General features: G+C 54.4%; 1 protein-coding gene across 1 annotated transcript; it reads right to left on the bottom strand.

The window, feature by feature from the left end:
* Nucleotides 1–501: 501 nt before the first annotated feature.
* Nucleotides 502–21,136, bottom strand: PDIA4 (protein disulfide isomerase family A member 4). Its single transcript, XM_045792398.2, has 10 exons — nt 20,792–21,136; nt 14,737–14,917; nt 13,430–13,635; nt 11,241–11,379; nt 8,866–9,071; nt 8,587–8,745; nt 6,367–6,518; nt 3,202–3,358; nt 2,522–2,755; nt 502–1,753 (listed from the first exon to the last, which is right to left on the bottom strand). Exons 1-10 carry the CDS (start codon nt 20,877–20,879, stop codon nt 1,338–1,340), a joined length of 1,938 nt encoding a protein of 645 aa, XP_045648354.1. The 5' UTR covers nt 20,880–21,136; the 3' UTR covers nt 502–1,337.
* Nucleotides 21,137–22,504: the final 1,368 nt, after the last annotated feature.

Below are 22,504 nucleotides of genomic sequence, written 5' to 3'. Positions count from 1 at the left end.
GACCTGCTTCCTGCCCCCCGCCAGTCCCTGCCACAATCACACGTTACTGCTCAAAGAGCTGCCACCAGCTCCACCACGTTCAGCCTCCTCACTTCTGTTTCAGTCGAGCTGCGAGCAGGCGAGCGCCAGGACAGGGGAGGTGCAGACGGCACGTGCTGGTGAACAGAACCACTGGAATGAGTGCCCCCGGGACCTCAGTGTCGGGGCTACACCAGCTTCCCGCCCTGCCCTACCCCTCCTCCCAGGCCCCCGGACTGCTCGGGGAGTCCCGGCAGCCTCTGTCCCTGCCGCATCCCGTCCGAAGGTGCCACCGCTCACCTCCACACACCAGAGCGGAGACCCCCGGTGTCCTCCATCCTGGTCAGGAGGATACCCCATCCCCTGGATGTTCAGGGGTCTGAGGCAGCCCGCAGGCCGGCCAGCCCTCCCGGCCAAGCCCAGGTCCTCAACTCAGCCAAGGCTCCAGGATGGAGCAGATGTTCTCTGACACAGTTATGGAGCTTCATTTTCAGTAACTGTTTTATTCCATCACGACAGCCTACCCTATCTCGCCCATCACCCTAAGGTATCCACCTGTGTCCTGGGTCACCTCTCCTCACGCAGCACTGATTCTGAAGAGGTGGGGCTGCCTGACCCAAGTGGGGGGGCCTCTCTCTCCCCCCGAGGCTGAGCCTTGGAACCTGGCTCCCGGGTTTGGGGGACCTGGGAGCCGCTCCTCGCCCCGCGGTCCTTGGCTTGAAAGCAGAAGGCACAGCGACGCCCAGTCCTGCGCAGAGATGCTGCCTCTCTCAGGACCGGGTGACGGCCCAGAGGTCGGGCTAAAATGTCATCCTTGGCAGGGTGCTCAGTGACAGTTCCTTGCGCCATACGGGAAGAAACAGAAACTAAAGCACATGGACAAATCTTCTCCAGCGAGTAATTCCTCAGACAACGGTAAAATAAAAGGCCAAAAAAAAAAAAAAAAAAATCAATGTGATTTGGCAAATGTTTTCTTAGATTTTAAAGAAAAAAACATTCACACAGAAGAGATTCAACTTATCTGCTTTGAAGAAATATATTAAAGAAAATGGAAGGTTAAAAAAAAAAATCACACCCCAAATAATGGTAATATCCTCTGTAAAAATCTGGGCTAATCTACGGAGTCCTTCTTACCTATTCAGTATTCAGAGCATGAGATGAAACCCCCGAGTATAAAAAAAAAAAAAAATTAAAAACCAAAGAGATCCTGCCCTTGCGCTAACCCCCCAGCTGTATGGCTCGTGGGGGCTCTGGCCACCGGCTGCTGGGGGCTCCAGTGTCCGGTCCCTCCCGCCCGCCACAGACCTCACTCAAGGCCTTCAGAGGTCTTCCCTGGTCCTGCTCAGTTTTGTGGCATGTTCTTCTACAAACTTGCTCAAATGTTCCAGATCTCTGTTTCCGTCCTCAAATTTAATTGGGTTCTTTTTGTCCCCACTGGGGGCGAAGTAGATGGTAGGGAACCCCTCGACTTTGTAGCGGTCGTTGGTGATGTCGTTGGCAGTGGCGTCCATCTTGGCGATGACCAGATTCTTGTGGTTCTTATACTTCTTGCCGAGGGCGGTGTACTCGGGCTCCAGCTGCTTGCAGTGCCCGCACCAGGGTGCGTAGAATTCGATGAGGACATCCTTCTTGGGGTCCATCACAATGGAGTCAAAGGTCTTCCCCACCACGACCTTGACAGGCCCCTTGTTGTTCTTGGGCACCGGCTGAGATTTGATGACTGGCTTCAGTTTTCCTGCCAAGGAAAGCAAGTAGGGGAGCGGTGTGAGTGCTGAGAAGGCCCTGGGCTCTGCCGGCTCAGACAGGGAGACTGACATGCAGAGGGACGGGCAACTCAAACACACCAGGGTCAGGTGGGGCCCTGCCTCCCCACGCTGACCCCGATTTCTCTAGTCTCTTCACCCCTTCTACCTCCCCAGTCCCTGCAGAGGCCAGAGAGGATGCTGATGGTCCCACCCCAGGCCTGATGGGCCACCAGGTCCCACCCAATTGAGGCTGTCCCATGAGACAGCCCCTGGTGCAAAGGGGCTGCCGGGAGCTGGAAAGCCTTGGTGGTCAGAAGCACTGAGAATACAGCAGACGGCGGGGCAAGGTCTGCCCACAACTCGGCCCGTGCCAGGAAACTGGGCCACTGTGCTCAACCAGACCAATAAAGATACTCCATCTAATCCCTCAAAGCAAGTCTTCCATGTATACAAATCTTATTTCTAGGTCCAAAAGCCTGTTTTGCTTTAAATACTTTTAAAGTAAGGCTTCCTGAAATTTCTAAAATACCTGCCTTTTCTTTTTGTAAAAAAAAAAAAAGACAGCAAGCGAAAGAATGGAGACTCTCCATGTCCATTCGCCCATCTCTCAGATATAGGAGAGGAAACCCAGGGCCAGGCTCAGCAGAATAAGCGAGTGGGGGAGATGGGGTTGGAGCACTGGGTGGTCCCCCCCCCGCCCCTAGGCTGCGTGTGGGGAACCAGGACGAGAGGTCCAAGGGGCCGCGGCCAAGGCTCACCTTTTTTGAAAGCTCTGACAAACTCCCGGAGAGTGTCAGAGTCAAAGTCGTCAGGCTCCATGGCAAACTTCCGCCCGCCCTCATCCAGGATGGCGGCGTTAACATCCTCCCCGCTCTCGCTGAGCCCCAGGTCCTTCACCTCCGTGGCGAAGTCCTCCTCATCAGCCACAGCAAAGGTGTACTCGGGGAAGTCCTTGGCCACCTCCAGGACTTTGTTCCGCCAAAACTGAGTGGCTGAAATGGGAGCGAGCACTGTGAGCTGAGCCGCAGAGATCAAGCTCAAGAGTCCTGTGGCTCAGATCTCTGACCAGGCTCGCACCTAACTTGGAGAGAGAAGCATTTCTGAAAAGCCACCCTCGTGAGCAAGTGCACAAAAGCCCGGTGAGCCCAAGGACATAAGCCCCCGCCTGCCTAAGGATCAGGGGCTGGCCTAGTCCCAGCTCTGCAGCCTCTGAAAGCCTCCAGGCTTTGGTGGCCTCATCTCTAAGAGGGCGCTGGACTCTGCACCAAGTTCCCCTCGGAATCGAAAAGGAAGGAAAAGGGGTAGCTACATACAGAAGGGAAACCACCTTGAAGGCATAAATAAAAAATCCACCCTAGCCACCACCCTGCAAGGGCCTGGGGGCAGGATTCCTAAATGCCAGAGCCCCACGGGCAGGACAGGCCCCGGGGTCTCTCACCAGCTCTGTAATCGAAGCCGAAGTCCACGCTGTAGTAGACGACCACCAGAGGGCGCCGCGTGTACCGCTTGGCGTCGTTGGAGGTCTTGCGGTGGCCCACCAGCGGCAACGTGTGCTTCAACACGTGGTCCTTGATGGCCGCCCCCTCCGTGGAGCTCTGCAAAAAAGCAGGGGCAGGTGAGGAGCAGTCGGACAAAGCGGGGCTCATGTCACCCCACCTTCTGCTGCCACCGTTGAGAAGGAAGACATCTGCTCTGAAGGGCCAGGCGTGGGGGAGGAGCCGTCTGAAGGTGAGCGGCTCTGGGAGCGCACCCGGTAATTCCCTGCGGTCTTTTGGGGCTCCTTTCCTCCAGTGACCCCTAAGTGAGCTTCTGGGGCCATTGAGGACACCACCTGCCCTTTCCTCTGGGTCTGGGCTCACTGTCGGTCTCAATCAGAAACCGCTCGGGGAAGGCAGGCTTCCAGAGAGCAGCTGTTTCCACCGCTGAACTGAGCGAAATGATCCCTTCTCCCCCTCATCTGACCCTCACAATAGCCCCCGGGGGGCATTTTACCGGCGACACAGCATGAAGGTAGGTGAAGGTAGACAGGCCCAGGTGCGCACACTGGCGAGAAGCCATGTTGGGCTCTGAGTTCTACCTGCAGAGGCCACACCCATGACCACCCATTACACCAAAGCACGGCGTGGTCTCTGGTAAGACCATGGAGCCAGACAGGGCTGCAGGGCCTGGAGGCTGCTCCAACCAAGGCCACCCCTCCTGCGATGAGGCCCGGAGGCCTGGCACGTGAGGGCTCAGCAGTCTAGCACCAGGTGGCCGTCCTTGGACAGGCTCAGTATCACTGGCTCCTAAGGCTGGTTCCTAAGGCTTTCCAGGTGTTTTCCAGATGAGATGAACCCAACGGACATTTCAGGGAGCATCCATGACCAGCTGGGTGCAGTGGTCTGGGGACATGGGGCTGGGGTGACTGCCCCAAAGGCCATGCAGGGCCCCCTGGCTCACGCTAAGACAGATGCTGAGCCAGATCCTCCAGACACCAGCCTCACAAGCACCCAAGGGTGGGCACTGCCATCTCACGTTACGGAGAAGAAACTGAGGCACAGCCAGGCTGAGCCGCTCACGCAGGCTGCAGAGCTAGAAATGGTGACCACCGCACTCTTCACTCTGGGCCCGAGTCCTGTTGGGATGGGACAGGATGGCAGGACTTGCCAGGCGGGAGGGGGAAGGTGCTCCAGGGGAGGAAACAGCAGGAACCACGCAGGGGACAAAGCACAGAAGATGATGGGGTGGGGGAGGTTAGTGCTGGAAAAGTGGGCAAAGGTGACGGCAGGGCCATAGGCTGTCCTTAGGACAGACCCCAGACTGAACGTCACTCAGAAGGTGAAGTCAAGGGTCAAACAGAGTGAGCCCAGGCAAACCAGCTCTGCAGCCGAGCATGTACCGCCCACAGGCCCGACCCTGAACTCCAGGGCCGATCTGGCCTCACGTCCTGCGAAGAGCTGCTTCCTTCTCCCGGCAGCGATTCCTGGGCTGCCTTTCAAGCCGGCTCCCTCTCACCTGCCCTGCCTTTGTCTTCCTTTTGTACCGAATTCCAAATTCACTTTTTCTTATACTTTAATTAAGTCATCTCTATACCCAACGTGGGGCTCGACCTCCGGACCCCAAGATCTAGAGTCACACGCTCCCCCAACTGAGCCAGCCAGGCGCCCCTCCATAACCACTTCTTAAAAAACTGCATTTTACTGTGCTGTATGATGTTTACAAAGCAGTCTTAAAATTTCTCCAACAAAGGTGGTACATGAATAATACCAATGCATTTAAAATGAAGAGTAAAAAGGCAGTGATGTGTATACAGACTAGACCGAGCGGCCTTAACCTTTCTGGGGTCAAGGACTCCTTCAAGAATCTGTCGAAAGCTACAGACCCCTTTCCCGGGAACATGCATACCACCCAGAATGTGCCTGACTCCTGGGGTCTGCCGCACCCCCAGCTCATGAGAGCCCATCTCTAGACGCGGGGTCAGTACCTACGGATGGAAGGAGAGCACTGGATGGGACAGGAGATGGGGCAGCCGCTGGACGTCCCGGGAGAGGGGCCCTGAGCCTGAGCAGCAGCAGATGAAAGGATGTGCACCAGACTGTGAGAAGGGGCAACGGGGCTTAGGCCCCAAGGAGTCAGGGATTCAGGGCAGCCCCTCCAAGGCCCCCTGTGTTCCCAGTTCACAAAAATGGATCAGAACAGGCGGAGCTCCTGTGGCCCACGCGGAGCTCACCCCGCCTTGCCCATCACCTCCTCCAGGTCCCATGAGAGCCCTCTGCCCAAACAGCGAGGGCCATGGCCCAGCCCTTCCCCTCAGTCTGCTCCCAGCTGGCTATGAGAGCCAGGCAGATGGCTCACTGCTCTGCATCCCCATCTATCAAAGGAAAGCTCTGGCTTCGAGACGGAAGGTTTCTTCCAAATCTGGAGATCGGCTCACTGCAGCACTGGGCCCCCATGAAGCACTCGGGACATGAAGCTGTATCCAGGCTTAGCCTGGGCCAGAAGCTCCCTCCACCCTCCCCAAGGTGAGTACGTCACACTCGGAAGTCATACTCAGAAGACGAGGGCTGGGTAGGCCCCGAGGAGGTGGGGGAGGAAGGCCAAACCCATGCGCTACTCTCCACAGCTCCAGCCAAGGAGGAGAGGCCTGCCGTCACTCTGTAGCTCAGCGCCTGAGCCGCCTGTTGACTAAGGAGGCTGAACTCAGACCCAGGAGCACGTCCTGCCAGGGACGATGGCAGACACGCAGGCCACAGCCACAGCGGCTGAGCGCCGGGGGAGGCTGGCGCTGGCCCGCAGGAGGAGCAGAGAGGGAGCAACTCTGGCAGGTACAATAAATCACGGGCCACCGCACCGGCTGTACCGTCTCCTCAGCCGCCCGGGACCCTGCACCTTTACCGTGGGGGCCAGGGTGCCGGGAAAGGCAGTCCAAAACCTACTTGTCTGAAGCACAGAGCAGCAAAATCTCCTGCTTCAGATCCCAGCCACTGCTCGACCAGTAGCCTCAGGCCGACCAAAAGCCTGACTGTACAACATAGCGGAGGCTTCCAGACACTATATGTTAACTCACTGCAATGTAAATACAAAGCAGCCCGGGCTGCTGTGACTCCGGACGGCCCTGCCTCACCTCGATGTCCATGACGTGGCTCCGCGGCTCGTACTTGGATTGGAACTTCTCAGGCTGCATTACGACCAGCTTCCCCGGGGAGACTTTCAAGAACTTTGCTATTTCAGTGTTGAAAGTGTGGTGGAATTTATAATCTTCTCTCAGGTTGTTCGCTGAGAAATTAACAGAACAATAAATACACAGTTTATTAAATTGCATCTCTGACCGAGGCTGAACTCACGGTCCCAGCTGATGCCCTGTGAAGACCGGAATTAGCACCGTGAGTTCTGCGTGGACAATGCCCACAGCTTAAGCACCCGAAGGAAGTTTGCATTTTACAACCTGGTGTAGGTATAACACCTTAGAGCCTCTAGCTTAGAAGTTGTTTTTTTTAAAAATCAAAATAATAAGCAAACCAAATGTTCACAGAACAGCTCAGAGCTAATTTGTCAGGAGCTACCTGTCTCCAATGCTGAGAAAGCCACAGATGGTCCGTGAGAACAGGTGGGCACCACATTCCCCGTAGCCACACGGTGGGTTTCCACACCCAACCTCTCCTTGGATTGGTGGCTGATCTATTTGTGGGCTGCAATTCTTTTGCTATATATACTTTTATTTAAATCTCGTGAAACTCTCAAGATGAAACCCCACTGCCTGAGGACACTCGAGAACAGGGGCGGGCAAACTTTCTGGAAAGGGCCAGACAAGATCTTTGGCTTTGCAGGCCATACCATCCCCACCACTCAACTTCGTACTGTGGGGTAAAAGCAGCTCGAAAGCACATATACCAGTGAGCGTGCTGCGTTCCTGTAGACAAACAGAACCAGGCCAGCCTGCCCACCCCTGCCCGACATCCCCTGGGCGAGCGCACCGCAGTCTCTGCTCTGTCCTGAGCCAAGTCTGTGATCCAAACACTGGGTAAGAGGTCAGAGGTGCTCTCCAACCCCGGAGGGTGGGCCTCCCAACTGGGTTATTGGAAACACCATATGTTTTGGGGGAGGTGGGAGGCGGCTTTTAAAATCAGCCAGACGTAGATTCAAATCTCAATTCTGAGACCTGTGAATGGTGTGACTTTAGGCACATGAGTGATTCACCTCCCCGGGCGACAGTCTCTCCTCTGTAGAACCGTGGCGGCCTACTTCGCAGCCACGGGGGAGACTGGGGTCTCTCTCGGCAAGATTCTTCCCGGCTAGTTCCAAGGAGATGACAAGGCTACCTAACCAATAAAGACTGACGAAGCACCTCCGCTCTGGCCCCGGACACGGACACGGAAGTTCCCTCTGCTCCCAGCCTTACCGAGTGAACCTGCACTTGACACTTGCACAGCTGTTCTGTGCGGCACCGGAACCAGCACTAGGCGGCCATCGGTGCAGTTACAGGACTGTGATTACTCCTCTAAAGCAGAAAACCGAGCCATCTGTGGTACGTGAGTGGGGTGTGGGGGCAAAGGGTGCTCAGAAGGAACTTGACAAGGATGGAGAGGATCCTCAGTCTTCCTGAAAGAAAACGTCTCTCTTTCATAACCTAGGGTCAGGCGGGACAGCAAGTACACCTGCCACCAGGCAGGAGCAGACGACGGATCTCAGGACTGGGGGAGTGCCACTTGCCCCCACAGGACACACCCTGGGACAGCTGTTCCCAATAACTCCCCCTCTCAGGGCCGGCACTTCGTGGACACTAGCCTTACTAGGTGCTTCGTCCACATTACCTCAATGGAGCAACCTCCTGAAGTAGAAAAGATCTCCACAGCCGATTATTTAATAAAATACATTTTAAAAGAAAAGATCAAGTCACCACCTGCGCTCACATGCTAGTAACTGGCAGAGGCAGGACTCAAACCCGAGTCTGACTTAGAAACCCTCATTTTCTGGTCGAGATGCTGCCCCTTGCAGAGGGGCTGGGAAGGGGCTCCTGGAAAGACAGGGAGGGAGACAATGAACTTGGATGACTCTGACGTACCCCTGCCCTCCCCCTCAGAGGCCAGGAGGGAGCTGGAGCACCCATCTACTCAGTATGAGATCCTATCCCCCAGGCGTAATCAAGGCAACGGGGGACTAACCTCTACTCTAGCCCCAACCCCAGAAAGGAAAGCCTGTTCCCCACAGATGATATCTCAATTCCTAATCAAGCTATCCTTTAAACTGCCGCCCCAGGAGTTTCCCACAGAGTCAGCAGACTCCCCAGCAACCTATCACAGCCTGGGCAGGTACGTATTGTCCAGCCAAAAGGATCACTACTCACCAGCATCCTGGTACTGCTGATAGGCTGGGTCACTCTCTGCTTTAAAGACCCCAATGATGATGACGTCATCCCCGTCCTTCAGGAACTCCTGGACCTGCTTCAGAGCCATGATCTCCTTGGAGGGTGGCCCGGACTGCTCGATCATGTAGTCCACGATACCTGGGAGCAAAGCACACGCCTGAGGAGGAGCTCGGGGCTCCACTGTTCTCCCTGCCCCCACCTCCCCCAGGAGAGCTCTGCTCCCCCTCCCTGCTGAGGCAGGACTAGGAGGCAGCCTACCATATTTTTCCCGTGGGCCGTTGTAATCAAAAGGCTTTCCCTTGCGGAAGATTTTCAGGGTGGGATAGCCAGAGACATCGAACCTCTTGGCCAGGTCTGTCTCCGCAGTGGCGTCGACCTTGGCCAGGGGGATTGGAGGGGAGCGCTTGCTCAGCTCCTTGGCGGCCTTCTCGTACTCGGGGGCCAGCTTCTTGCAGTGTCCACACCTACAAGAAGCATCAGTCCTTGAAGCGCCTGTTCCAGCACGGACCTGGCCTCCCATCTGAGGAGGCGACAAAACCCAACCTGTGTTCCCGAGCAACTTGGTTCGATCCAGCCAACCTCCGAAGGTCTCCCAGGTGAGGGCATGGAGACAGGCCCCTCCAGAGGCCAGCATGACATCACCGGCACTGGTGCTCACACAGCGAGAGGACGCACACCACACAAACATACACACACACACACACACGCATGACAAATGCACGTGACACAGGCAGGAACAAGTAATGTGGGAAAGCCTAAGAAGGAAGATTCTCTTAGTTGGAGAGTCGGGACAGGTGAGGACACCAAGTGAGGGGTGGCTTCATATAGGATGTGACAGTTGATCTGGGACAGGACAGACAGGGAGGAAGTGGACCTGAGCTCATCAAGGATGGGTGAGGGGAGGGACAACGTAACAAAAGCCTGGGGCCAGAACAATGAACGCAGGGCAGGAGAAGGTGGGCCTGAGCCACGGGAACTGGGAATGGAGACAACTTAAAATAGCCTGTGTGTACAGCAGGAACCAACGGATCCCACGTGGGCAAGAGCCTCGCCAATCACAGGCTCTGCAGACCGAGCTAAACGAAGCAGTCTCACATTAAGGTCCTCAGGGCACCTCCCAGCTGTGCACTACAGAATGTAAACCATCTGCAGGGAGAGGATAACTGTTCTCTGCAGCGTCAGAAACAAGGGGCATTTGCTCTCTAAGCATTTCCTGAGCATGTGACGTGAACAGCAGCTTGCTGAACTCAGCTCCGGGCAAGTACGATGTAGGATCCGTAACCCATCGAGAGACATCCCTGTGTAGCTGTTTGTCCTCCAACACCTTCACCAGCTCACGGGCCCCCCTGCTCTCCGAGTGCACCAGGTGTTCCTCCCGCCCCCACCCACCTGTCCCCTCTGGGTATGCACACCCTACGATGACCAAGGGCAGTGCCTTATGCTGCAGAGGTCCAGAGCCTTGGGTCACTGTCGTTCACCCCATGGTCACATTCCTGATTCTGGTCTACACCACCCACCCTGACAAACACAAGGCTGCTCAAGAATCATGACCCAGGATGAAGTCACCAACGCAGACAGTACCTGGAGCAGCCCTGGCCGCGACACTCACATCTCCCTTGAAGACGGCCTGCCTTGCTGTCTCCTCCGGCTGCCCACGCCTCCCTCCTCTCCTCACGAAGCACGAGAACCGCAGCACCGTGGCTCCCAAGCCGGCACCTCGATCAGCCACTCTCCCCCACTCTCCGACTGCCTTTCTTTCTGGCATCTTCTTTCCCACGTCCGGGTCCCCTGACCCACCGGATTCCTGCTCCTGCATGTTCCCACCTTGATCATTTCTGAGCTGCTCTCCTCGATGAGCTGTCATCACCTACTATCTGGGGCCAGAACCAGCTGTTTCCTGCACACGCTGGGGACACGTAGGCCACGTCCCTGCTAAGCTCTAAGGAACTGGCCCAATTCCTCGGCAGAGCTGGGGCTTCCTGTTTTCTGACAGAGAGCAGGCTTCAATCCCAACCATGTACTCGGGCCGCTGCCCCCAAACAAGAGCTCCTCAGGACCCCCCAGCTGGGCTCTGCTGTTTCTCTCCTACAAGAGGCCCAGTTGTAATGGAGGATTTGGGGGCGAGAGAGGCAGGACGAGACAGGATGAGTGGAGGAGACAGAACTGCGGGAATCCGGAGGCCCGAACATGAGAAGGGCACACGTCTGGAAGGTGAAGCAAGGCTGAGGGTCACCTTCCAAGATTCGCTCCAGAACATCTCGGCCACGAGCAGAGAGAAAACCACTGTTCAGACACCTCAGGAGGCAGCAAGGCTGGAGCAGGCAGCCTGAGACCACCAGTTACCACAGCCCCGTCCACGGTGGTGGTGCTCTGCTCTCTCCCCCAGGCTTCACACTCCTCTGCGCTATAGGCCTGTCTACCTCGTCCCACCCCCTGGGAAAATACTACCCCTCTCCTGGACACTCAGCAGCCACATCAGCTTTTGTGAATGGTGGGTACAGGGCAGCCCCCTTGTTCTCGGCTCTGCCTCACGCGCAGGGGTCCCTGACGCCCCCGCCCAGTGGCTGGGGCGGTACCGAATGCAGGACAGGACTCGTCAATATCTGAGCAACACGGGACGGACACCATCTTACCACGGGGCATAGAACTCCACCAGAATGATATCTGCATCATTCACCACTTCATCGAAGTTCTCTTTGGTCAGCACAAGCGTGACTTCTGGTGGAGGCGTCCAGTTGGGCTGGGAGATCTCTCTGACCTTGGCAACGATTTCTGAAAGAAACCAAACAAGCCTGAGCATGGGCAGACCCTCCCTGCAGAGGCAGGTGGCGGGGAGAGGATGGAGAAGCTGCAGGGCCAAGGAGAACAGGAAATGGGATTCCCTAAAATCCAGCTGCATCTCTAGCCAGTGCCACTCTGCAGTTTGAGGCCACAGTTCAGGGTATGAGGGTCCACTCTTCCCTGTCCTTCCATTGCCTGGTGGCTTCTCTGACAGCCCAAGACCAAGCTGACGAGAGAGGCCCTGCTCCTGCCAGATCGTGGTGCTAACTGCGAGCTCATCTCCCCGCGGCCGACCATGAGTGCCCACGAGCAGTCTCGAGGGCGTCCCCTCCTCACGTACAAAGACCTATGCATCTAGCCACACAATGTGGCACGAGCACGTCACGACATGCAAAAAAACAAGAAAAATGAAGAGAGCAGCACGGCCCCCACTGCTCAGGCTGCATCAGCATCACAGGGAAGGTAGTGGCCTCGTGCCCCAGAGACAGACTCAACGATGGGAGTGGGACGCAGAACACACTCTCGCAAGGCACCTTCCAAGTGGCTCTTAGAAGCAGTGGTGGCAAACTTCACGTTTTTCTTTTTTCTCCTTTTTCTGTTCTGCTGTGCAATGGCCAAGAAGCTAGAGCTGAGAACCACTCCTGCAAAGCAGGCGGCTTCCGGCGGAAGTGTGCACAGCGGCACCTCCGCGGCACCAACACGGCGGGAAGCCCTGGCCCCGGCCCACACCCAAAGCCCGAGTCCATCAGTGTCAGGGAGGCCAGCGGCCCAAGGAGCCCCCTTTGGCAAACACCACTCTCGAGATCCCCAGTGAGCCCCACCTCTAGCGGTCAAACATTGGGCACGGACCTCCAAACACACAAGCCTGTTCACTTTCAAACAATACGGACACGGCTTTACGCCTGCGCTCAGATGAAGTTCCTTTATGTGCTGGTGTGGCTAAGACGTTGTTCGTTAAGTAAAACGCAAAGGTGCAAATGGCGATTAAGATATGCTAACAATTGTGAGAAATGATACACATACACATACATTTGCTCTCACGTGCCCACAGTATCTCTGAAGGACACAGGAGAAACTTGTTACACGAGCCGCCTTCCCGGGCGGGAGCTGGACAGCCAGGGTCTGGGTGGAAAGACTCTTATCTAGCCCCTTGAATTCTGAACCCCATAAACGTATGAACTAGTCAGCAGACAATGTGAAAGCAAGTGTTAACAGCTGTGATGTTTCCTTATGCACCTGCAGTGGGTACAATCCTTAGGGGGTCACAGGACAGGCCCTCCACCAGCTCGAAGGGAACTCTGAAATCAGATCCAAGTGACCCCTAGTTCTCGGATGAGGAATCCGAGGCCTGGCGAGGGGAAAACACGTGTCCAGGACACAAGGGGACATGCAGACACCGCTATGTCCACTATGCCACACTGGGAATGGAAAATGTAATGTGATGGGTTTTTTCTAGTGACTAAGAGATATGGGGAAGATACCACCATCTTATTTGTTCATTCATTTAAAAAAATTTTATTTTGTGCCTAATGTAAGTCAGGCAGGGACCCATCAGGCCTGGTTTTGGAGAACTGCCTGGCTCCCCACATCAGGGGTTCTCAACACAGGGCTCTGAACCCACAGCTTCAGATAAGCCCTGGGAGCCTGACCTGAAACTTAGGGACTTGGGAGGCAGGAGATGGGGCTTAGCACTGGCTTCAGGAGCCCACCGAGTGACTCTGACAAGGGTCAACACGAGCAGCACTGCTCTAGGGCACCTCCTAGAACCGCGGCCTTGCGTGTCACGTAACACACGGGCTCCGGATCTTGAGTTTCACGGTCTGAAATGAGAAAACACCCCTCCTACCCTACGACAAGTTTACTTTGATCTCAGTTACCTGGAACATTCCAGCAGGGAGCACTTCCAGAAGCTGGTGCTCCTGGGGCCACTCCCAGCCCACCAACTTGTCTTCCTCTCTCTTATCCAAACTCCCCCCTTTCAACTTTCCAGTGGGAAGAGAGTCCCAGCCCCGCCTCCCCCAGGAGCATAGGCTCCACTCACCTTCCTGAGTCCTGGAGCCCTCGTAGTCCACAGCCTGCCCCTTCTTAAGGACCTTGATGGTGGGGTAGCCGCTCACATCAAACCTGCTGGCCAGCGCCGACTCTGACGTTGCATCGATCTTGGCCACAGGAATAGGAGGGTCGTTCTCCTTCAAGGCACTGGCGATTTTTTCATATTCTGGAGCAAACTGCTTGCAATGTCCACACCTGGGAAGGAGAAGCAGGTTAATTCTACCCATGGAGACTTACCTCCAGCAATGCACACAGGAACAGGGGCGCCAGGACCAGAACGACTGCAGTTAAGAGGAGACACATAAGTTAAGACAACAAGGAAGCCAAGGCGGCTGGAGCCAGACAGATGGAGGCTGGAACTCCAGCTCTAGCCTGGGCTCAGACTTCCATAAGCTTCTCAAAGTTCATCCAGGGACCCCTCGCATGGGGTCTGTGAAATAAAAACACTCTTTACAAAAGACCTTTCTGGGCTTCTTCACTCATTCCCTCAGAGCGTACAGTGAGTTTTCCAGAGGCTACATGACTGACCACAAGGTCAACATACTGCTGTTAACATGGAAATGCCTCTGTTTTAACGTCTAGTATGGTAACTACAGACAGCCATGACCCACATAAAAAGCTATTTGGACTCACAAGACCAGAGTTTGAGATGTACTGATCTACAGAACACTATGACCTCACGGACCTCTTCAAAGGACTATTTAGATATTTAATACAAAACGCCTCACGCCTGAACACCAGGCACTGGACCAAAAACAAAGTATACCTTAACTATTCTGTCTCCAAAGTGAACCAAGGAGGGCAGGGGAAAGAGGAAAGACAAGAAGGGATTATGAGATAAAGACCGGCAGCAGAGGTGAGGAGGAAGGGCCCACGAGGGTGAAGGACAGGACAGGACAAGTGGGGTGCCTACTGCCCCCGGGGATGGTGTGTCTTCCCACACTGGAAACTGCCCGCGGGCCACGCCTGCACCTGGGCAGCAACTGGCAGAGGCAGGGTGGCAGGTGGCCTCGAGATGGGTCAGGGCAGAACCTGAAGCCAGGGATGGGTCTGTCACCAACACAGGTCTCCGTGTCGTCACATACCCACACCCCAGCTGTAACTACCAGAGGACACATTCCTATTTTAAACTGCGAGGGACCACGTTCCGTGAGGGCTGGCTCACCGGATGCTGAGTTCCTGGGGCTCCTGCACCCACACTCCCCCTGTCACAGGGTCTGGAGGTCCGTGAGGCGTCAAGCATGTGAGCACTGACGTACCCCTCGTTCAGGCTGGTGGGATAACGAGGGTCCTTACCATGGAGCATAGAACTCCAGCAGCACTGTGTCTTTGTCAGCCACGAAGTTATCAAAGTTCACGTCATTCAGGACCAGGACACCATTTTCTTCCTTGACTTCCAAGTCATCCTCATCATCGTCGTCGTCGTCCTCCCCCTCCTCCTCTTCATCCTCAATGGCATCTTCTTTATTAGAAGAATCTGAGCGGAAAATATCCAGACTGGTTAGGAAATTGGTGACTCTCCTCCTTAAAAACTTTCCTAGAACCCCAAACCCTCCAAATGTGTCATGAGTCCTGAGGGGCCCCTGAGGGCCACCACGAGCCACAGTGGGGACATCAGGTCTCCCCTACCCCAGAAATTCTGCTCCAAAGTTTGCATATTGGGTAGCCACTTAGGAGTTCACTTGAACAGAGGTCCCGGTTACAAAGATGTTTGCAAAATAGAAGTTAAAGTCTAAATGCCCCAGCAGGACTTGAGGCTGCAAATGGAACCCCCCCCCCCCATAGCCTGGCTCGGCATGCCTCCCACCCAGGCTGGGCGGACCCTAACCGTCAGCCCCTCCTCCCCACTCTGGGGTCTGATCCAGTCCCCAGCACGACCCCACTGCAGGCTCTCTAGGCCTCACCCCATAGCAAGGCTCCTTTATCCACATCCCATGCTTTGTGCTCTAAGGCACCTCGTTTTGCAGTTACCCCACGTTTGTGCTCCAGGGCGAAGCTAACTTTCACCGACACCTTCCTCTTCTTCACGCACTATGCTTTCCACAGGTCGGGACTCCTTCAGTCTCCCGTGAACAAATGGCTGCCCGGCTCCCAAAACAGCACCCACAGGACACAAGGACTCACACTCGACTTTTCATTCTGGAGGATGGACTACTAACTAATTCCATTTCTGAAAGAGGGTGGCATTTTACCTCATATGCACAAAAAACAGCCCCACAGGTTTCACGGTCCTTTAGAGAGAGACTGAAGTGTGCAGGGAAGGGGGGGGGGATTTTATTGACTTAGAGTCACCCCAGAGTAATGTCCGGGGTAGGAGTTATCCCACAAAGAATTTTAAAGATTTACAGGGTCAACGTGCATCAAAATTACACAACAAATCGCACCTCCGTCAGATGCCTTGCCTTGCAAAGCTCTCTTCCCAGAGCACAAGTAAGTGAGTTCTACTACCCAGGTTTCAGGGACTATCTTGCCCAACGACAGATACAAGGAACCATGGGACGGCAGCTCTTGTCACAGGCTTCCCCCGCAGCAGTCTCACCAGCCAAATGCAGCTGGGCCCCGAAACGCATGAACTCTGCGGCCAGATCATGTCAAGGGAACAATTATTCTTTCCTGAGATGCTTCTCAGGAGATAAAGCAACTCTGCTGCTTCTGTGTTGGGGGCGGAGGATGAAGTCAGCCTCAGGATCCGGGAACCTCGGGGACTTGCCCCACCTTCACCCTGCCCCTAACGAGTCCAGGGCTGGCTCCACAGCTGCTGGGACAGGCCAGGGAACCGGTCTGGGTGCTGTGGCAGCTCTGTTCCTTTTCGTGAAAATCTACCAAGCTGCAAACTAACTAGAAAAAGCAAACCAAAAATCCACCAGGAGCCACACTTTGCTGCACCATGTACCTTTACACATCCTGCTGTTTCTCCCTGACTTCCATGTCTGTCTCTCCAGCCTAAGGTAAAGTTCTCCTCCTTCGTGGGGGAGGAAGAAAGGCCTCTAAAGTCCCAAAAGAAAAGCCACCAATTTGAGAAGTACAAACCAAGCGGACTCCCGGTTTCCTAGGGCCACAGCTCTCTAGCACCTGCCCCTGCCTCCCTCCGCCACAGCAAGAACTCTAGGGGAGGACAGGCCTGCAGAGGCCCGGGCCCCCAGCACTGTCATCCGACCTCCTGGATGTGGAGGAGGGCAAGACCTGGGGAAGACAATGCGGGCTCAACCTCCATCTTCGCCCCTTAGGCTGGTGGCCTACACAGAGTCCCTCTCCCCCGGTGATGGGCAGCCAACACTCCACACCCAGGTCTTCATGAATCTGAGCACCTAGTGCTCTGGGGAACCTGAGTTTAATACTAGCTGGCCAGGGCTTCTAGGTGCTTCTGGGAATACTGCCTACAGCCACCCCGCAAGGCAAGAACCAAGCACTGAGCTTTCCTGTTGTGGCCTGTGGTACAAGCAGTCACCCTGGCTTCCCAAAAGGCTACTCTGACCACCCATCATTTGAAAAGTCCTACCCAGAATGACCTGTGTGGTGGCTGCAAAGCTGAGGACTTGATGCGGGGACGTTCTGCAGGGTCTTTGCTCCAGGTCAGGGGCCTAGGAGGCACTGCACCCGCGGCCTCTGATCTGGACGCTTCCCACGGGCTGGACGGCCTGCTGAGGACAGTTAGGCAGGGCTTGTGGGCCCCGCAGATCCGATCTCACTGCCTGACTGCTCTGGCCAATACGGGAAGCAGATTAACTTGCAGGCGGACGGAAAGACGGGCGCACCGGATGGAAAGAACGATCTGAGGTACTTAATCCGCACTTTAAGCTAGAAGACACAGCGGGGGGGGGGGGGGGCAGAGGGACTCGACAACCCGCTCAAAGCACTGGGGTAAGGTGAATTTTACAAAAAAAGGACAAGCAAACCTGCCTTCTTTCCTACGCTCAGCCTGACGTGGGCTGTGAGCACCACTAGTGGCAGAGCTCTCAGGATCCAGTGGGTGTCCCTGAGCTGCCACGGGACAGAGCTCCAAAGAGTGAACTCATTTCTTGATACTTGGAAAAAATAACCCAACTTTTTTTTTTTTAAAGACAACAAACAAAATGACAGAACCTTCCCCACATTATTAAAGACTCTCAAATGCATTAAGGCATGCCCCTACCTTTCCAGTCCTTCCTAGCCTGCAGATAACCCGGGGACTGGACCCTCTACGACCTGAGAGGGCGCTGGCTCTATATTCCTACCTACTAGAAAGCCACACATTCCTGCAAGGAAAATATCCCACATTTTAACAGGAGACAATTTTTTCACTGGGTTTCACTTTTAAGGCTGGACATTCTAGGACAGAAAATATATCCACAGCCTTCTAGCATCTTCTGGATGGGTGCCATTAACCTCAGTATGAGGCTGATGAAGCCGCCCACATCACCTCCACACTGCTTAGCCCACCTGGTAAGGCCTCTGTGATTCCTGTCCACTCTCAGCAGTACCTCTGACGATAACACCAGAGCCCTGCCCAGCCTGGATGCAGGCAGCTCCTTCCAAGATGTCCTTGCTCTACTCCCTCAGCTGCTCACTCTTCAGTCCCCACCGGCTCAGTGCCTAGAGCAGTTGGATAAACTCTACCATTAGGTCAACGCTGAAGTTGATATTAAATATGGAGAAAGAGAAACTTGTCATCAGACAGATCATGACAGCAGCTATTTGTTAAGTGCCAGGTACCGTGCTGCGCTCGTAAACACATTCTCTCACCCCCTGAGGGACACTTTACATGTACTTTACAGATGAAGAAACTAAGGCACAGAGAGGGTGAGTCACCTGCCCAAGGATCATGAAGTTACTTAGAGGAGGGTCCTGACCACTCAGCTGCTCCCTTGTCACTTCAGATTGTTTCCCAATATGCCCAAAGCTTTAGGTGGAATCATGTGATAATTGCTTCTCAGGAACAAAAAGAGAGGGGTTGGACAGTTCGTTAGCACTACACACAAGTGGATCTCCACTTAACATTTTTTTTTTTTTTAAAGATTTTATTTATTTATGTGACAGAGAGACAGCCAGCGAGAGAGGGAACACAGCAGGCGAGTGAGAGAGGAAGAAGCAGGCTCCCAGCGGAGGAGCCCGATGTGGGACTCGATCCCGGAACGCCGGGATCACGCCCTGAGCCGAAGGCAGACGCTTTAACGACTGCGCTACCCAGGCGCCCCTCCACTTAACTTTTAAATCTAAACCAATCCCAGATAAAAACAGGCAACAACCAGCATCAAAGTATTTTCTTTCACTGTTTTAGCTGGAAAGATGTGAAAAGTACAGGTGATTTCTGATCTGAGGCACAGAAAGCCCCACCACCTAAGGCCTGCACCACCACAGCTTAAGCTCTATTTAGTGACCATATTCTTGGGGGGGGGGCGTTGTCTTTTGTGGCCCCGACACCACTGGGATGTTTGAATCTGAAACGTAAGAGAGACAAAACAAAAACAAAACCGAAAGACTTAGAACATCTGCAGTGGGAGAGAAATGTGGCCCCAAAATAAATCTGCAGGACAAGTTACCTGTGAAAGTGAAGGACCAGGGATGCCCTCAGGGATGGGAAAGGGTCAAGGTAGGGACTAGAACTCCCCCCCCCCCCCCCCGCCCCGGCCCAACCCTGCCAGAGGACAGTGCCCTGGAAGACCTGACATGACCATGACAACTCCAGAGATTCCTGGGCTCACCCCAGAGGCAGCTGCTTCCCGGGGCCTTCACAGCATTAGCGACCTGTCGCCCAAATAATAAACCTGCTGGTCCTAATAACCCTTGGCATGCACCCCAGTTTGCCACTGTCTCAGGCCTCTTAAGAAGCCCCCCAAAACAGAATCACTAGATCAAAATCAAGACAAAACTATTTTGCTTTTCAGCAACGTTCCACAAATGACCCTCCATCCCCACTGGTCCTCAAACTTAAGGTGACCCCCAAAGTTTAACTTGCATGTGAATCAATGAAGAACATGTTTAAACTGCAGATTCCAGGGCTGACCCCTGCAATCTGCTTTGGTGTATTTGGGGACTCTGTATTTATTTATTTATTTAAAGATTTTATTTAACAGAGAGAGAGAGAGAACACAAGTAGGCAGAGCACCAAGCAGAGGGAGAGGGAGCAGGCTCCCCGCTGAGCAGAGAGGACCCTGGGGTCATGACCTGAGCCTTAGGCAGACGCTTAACCGACTGAGCCACCAGGGCACCCCTGGGACTCTGTATTTTAAAAAGCATCAGGTGATTTGGATAAAGGTCCCAAAATTCACCTGAAGGCCACGCTGCTTTCTACTTCCTCTCAGCAGGTGTCTTTATCACCAAGTGCTTGTTCTTACTTCCCTTTCTATTTGGGTTTAGACTTGAATCAGTGACCCACACAGAAGTTACTCAATCTGTTTGAAAGGGTATAAAGTTCACACTTCCCCTACACACTAATGTTAGAAAACGGGGTTTATTTATATTGGAACAAACTGGCTGGGAAAAATCTGTCATCAGGAGAAAGGCCAGAGAGGAAGAAAGTTAAGACCAAGAATGCGATGTCCGTTTTCTAGGAACAGCATTCTTTTCTTGACTAGTGCATTCCCTTTATCGAAGTTCTCTTATGCCATTTGTTTTCTGCTAGCTGGTTTCCATGAAAAATGAGGCAATGATGACTAGTAGCTGTCCAATGTTCCTACTAGAGCGGGAGCTTTATGGGCCGTGGTGGCCACGCTCATCCTACACTCCCAGAACCCTGCTCAGTAACTGGCACATAGTAGGTGTTGAATAAATGGCCGCAGAGGGAATGGAACCTTTGGTTTCTAACAAACGCAAACCAAGCCGTTGTCCCTTTCTCCCTCAAACCAACACCCATGAGTTATTTATTTCCAAATCTACAAACCACATTTTTAAAAGACGCTTGCTGCCCACGTCTGCCCTGGAGAGCTTCTACCGGGTCTTCTCGCCTCTTCTCTAAGACCTGTTTTGAAAACAGCGGCCCCCCTCTTGTTCAAGCTCCCTGGGCGTGTTCGCCCGGAAATTTTAACCAGTTCCAAGCTCCCCTTGCCAGAAGCGAGCAGTCGACCCGAACCCGAGTAAAATCTGAGCGCAATCACGAAGGAGCCAGCTGCAAAAAACGCACTTGGCATCCTCTCCGCGTCCTCAGCTTCAGTGGCAGGGGGCTTGCTGGGAGGCCTCCGCCTCCCTCCTCTCCCGGGATCTCCCAAGCGATTCCGCTCACCGCTACTGCCCTTAAACTCCAGCAAGTTGGCACCAGACGTCAGTTTTGGAAGGGCTCCGCATGAAACCCACCGGTCCCGGGTCGCAGCCACCCCGGCCCCCACTCACAGGTCCCTGCGGCCCATCAGGCCCGGCCCGGCGCCGGGCAGCTCACCTTCGTCCGGCCCCCCGGCGCTCGCCGCGGCCAGTAGCTGCGCCAGCGCCAGCAGCAGGAGCAGCAGGCATGCTTTCCGGAGCCTCATCACGACAGTGCGCAGCGCGGCCTCCCGACGGCCCCTGGACGCTGCCGGACCTCGAGCCCTGGCCTCTACAGCGAAACGGGAGGGAAGGCAAGAAACCCCCCAGGAAGTCCTCGCCAGCTACGGGCTGGGGGCGGGGAAGCCACCGGCGGGCCAATCCCAGCCGGACTGGGGGCGCGGGCCGCGTGCGCCTCGCTGCGCGTCGGAGCCCTGCGGCGCCGCCCTCCGTACCGGCCCTCCTCCCCGTCCTCCTCCGCGCGCCCCGCGGCTCGCGCGTTTAAAGCTCGGAGCCCTAACGTGAGGTGCCCCCTTCTGATTGGCTGCGCGGCAGCCACCAATCAGCGGCTGCCACTCGGTTTGCCGGGAGCGCACAGGCTGAGAGAGGGAGTGAGGGAGAACAAAGGCGGCGGGCAAGGGCCGGAGGGGCGGGGCGGGGCTGCGCATTGGGGCGCGATTGGCTGGCGGGGCTGTGGGCGGGGCGGAACTTGGGAAGGCGGGGCGGGGCTGGGCTCCGGTCCCGCCGCCAAGCTTGGCTGGAAGAACACGTGTCCTTACAGGAGCTGTAGGGAAAAGGGTCGGGTGTGCGCGCTACTAGCTCGGCCTGGGGAGGCTTGAGGTCGAAGCGACAGAGGGGCCTGAGCAAGTTATGTTCACGGGAAAAGAGAACGTGGCTGTTGAGTCGGCTTGATGTTCGTGGGCGTCTTTTTGTGTGCCTTTGAGCAAATAAAAGATTGCATTTTTTTCCTGGGTTAAAACACATACTGGGCTTGGGGGCGGGGTTGAGTATGCTGCAAAATGAATCCAGACCTAAGAGTTCTGGAAGCTGCCCTCCGCGGCTTCATTTATGAACAGACCATCAGTTGTTTGTCTAAACTTTGTCTCCTGTTGTTTATTCCTCTAGTGATTTTCAGCGAAAGTGCAATACCAGATAGGCAATCTACTGGCCTACATATACCTAAATACAGGGCAGGTTTTCCCTCCTGACAACGTAAAAGAAAATTAGGTTAAAATAATTTTTGAATGCCAAACCTGTGGTGTGTATTAGGGTTTGAGACTTCTTCCACACGAGGGGATTAGTATGCCTGAAGAGTTTGAGAAGACAAATGGAGGAAAAAACTCTAGTCCAGGAGTATTTTTCTGTGTATACAGATTGAGTCAGGAAGGAAGAAAGCTGGTTACTCACAGCCTTTGGCAATTAGAAAATTTTAATTTAATAAATCTTTAATGAATTCCTATGAATCTGATGGTTCTCCCCTCAATTTTGTAGGGCAGAAAGACATTCTGCAACTAACAGCACCAAAGTATACACGAAGTGACTTATTTGAATGCTAGGGATGTAGAATATCGAATAGTTCAATATCATTTTATATTTATCTGTTTTTAAATTCCAGTATGGTTAACGCCCAGTGTTACTAATTTTGGGTGTACAATATAGTGCATCAACAATTCTATACACTACAGGGTGTTCATCAGCAATATCATTTTAGAGAACTCTTCAGAAAGATTGAGCCTAGCCAGAATTTTTGCCTTTCATGGTAGTTTCCTATGGATCCTCATTAAACTAAGAGGAAAGGGAGCTCCATTTGCCTGAATGTGGGACAAATACAACCAACTTCACTAAGACCCTT

This window comes from Ursus americanus, chromosome 3 (assembly GCF_024610735.1).
Source record: "Ursus americanus isolate L20-20 chromosome 3, mUrsAme1.1.p, whole genome shotgun sequence".
Classification (NCBI taxonomy): Eukaryota; Metazoa; Chordata; class Mammalia; order Carnivora; family Ursidae; genus Ursus; species Ursus americanus.
The sequence above is the reverse complement of the archived record's forward strand: the minus strand, read 5'-3'. Positions and strand labels throughout refer to the sequence as shown.

Coding starts and splice junctions, on each gene's coding strand:
- PDIA4 (XM_045792398.2), bottom strand. CDS start 20,879: ATGAGGCTCCGGAAAGCATGCCTGCTGCTCCTGCTGCTGGCGCTGGCG. Junction 14,918..20,791: donor CGCCGGGGGGCCGGACGAAG/GTGAGCTGCCCG, acceptor TTTTCCGCTCAG/ATTCTTCTAATAAAGAAGAT. Junction 13,636..14,736: donor CTGGAGTTCTATGCTCCATG/GTAAGGACCCTC, acceptor TCTCCTTCCCAG/GTGTGGACATTGCAAGCAGT.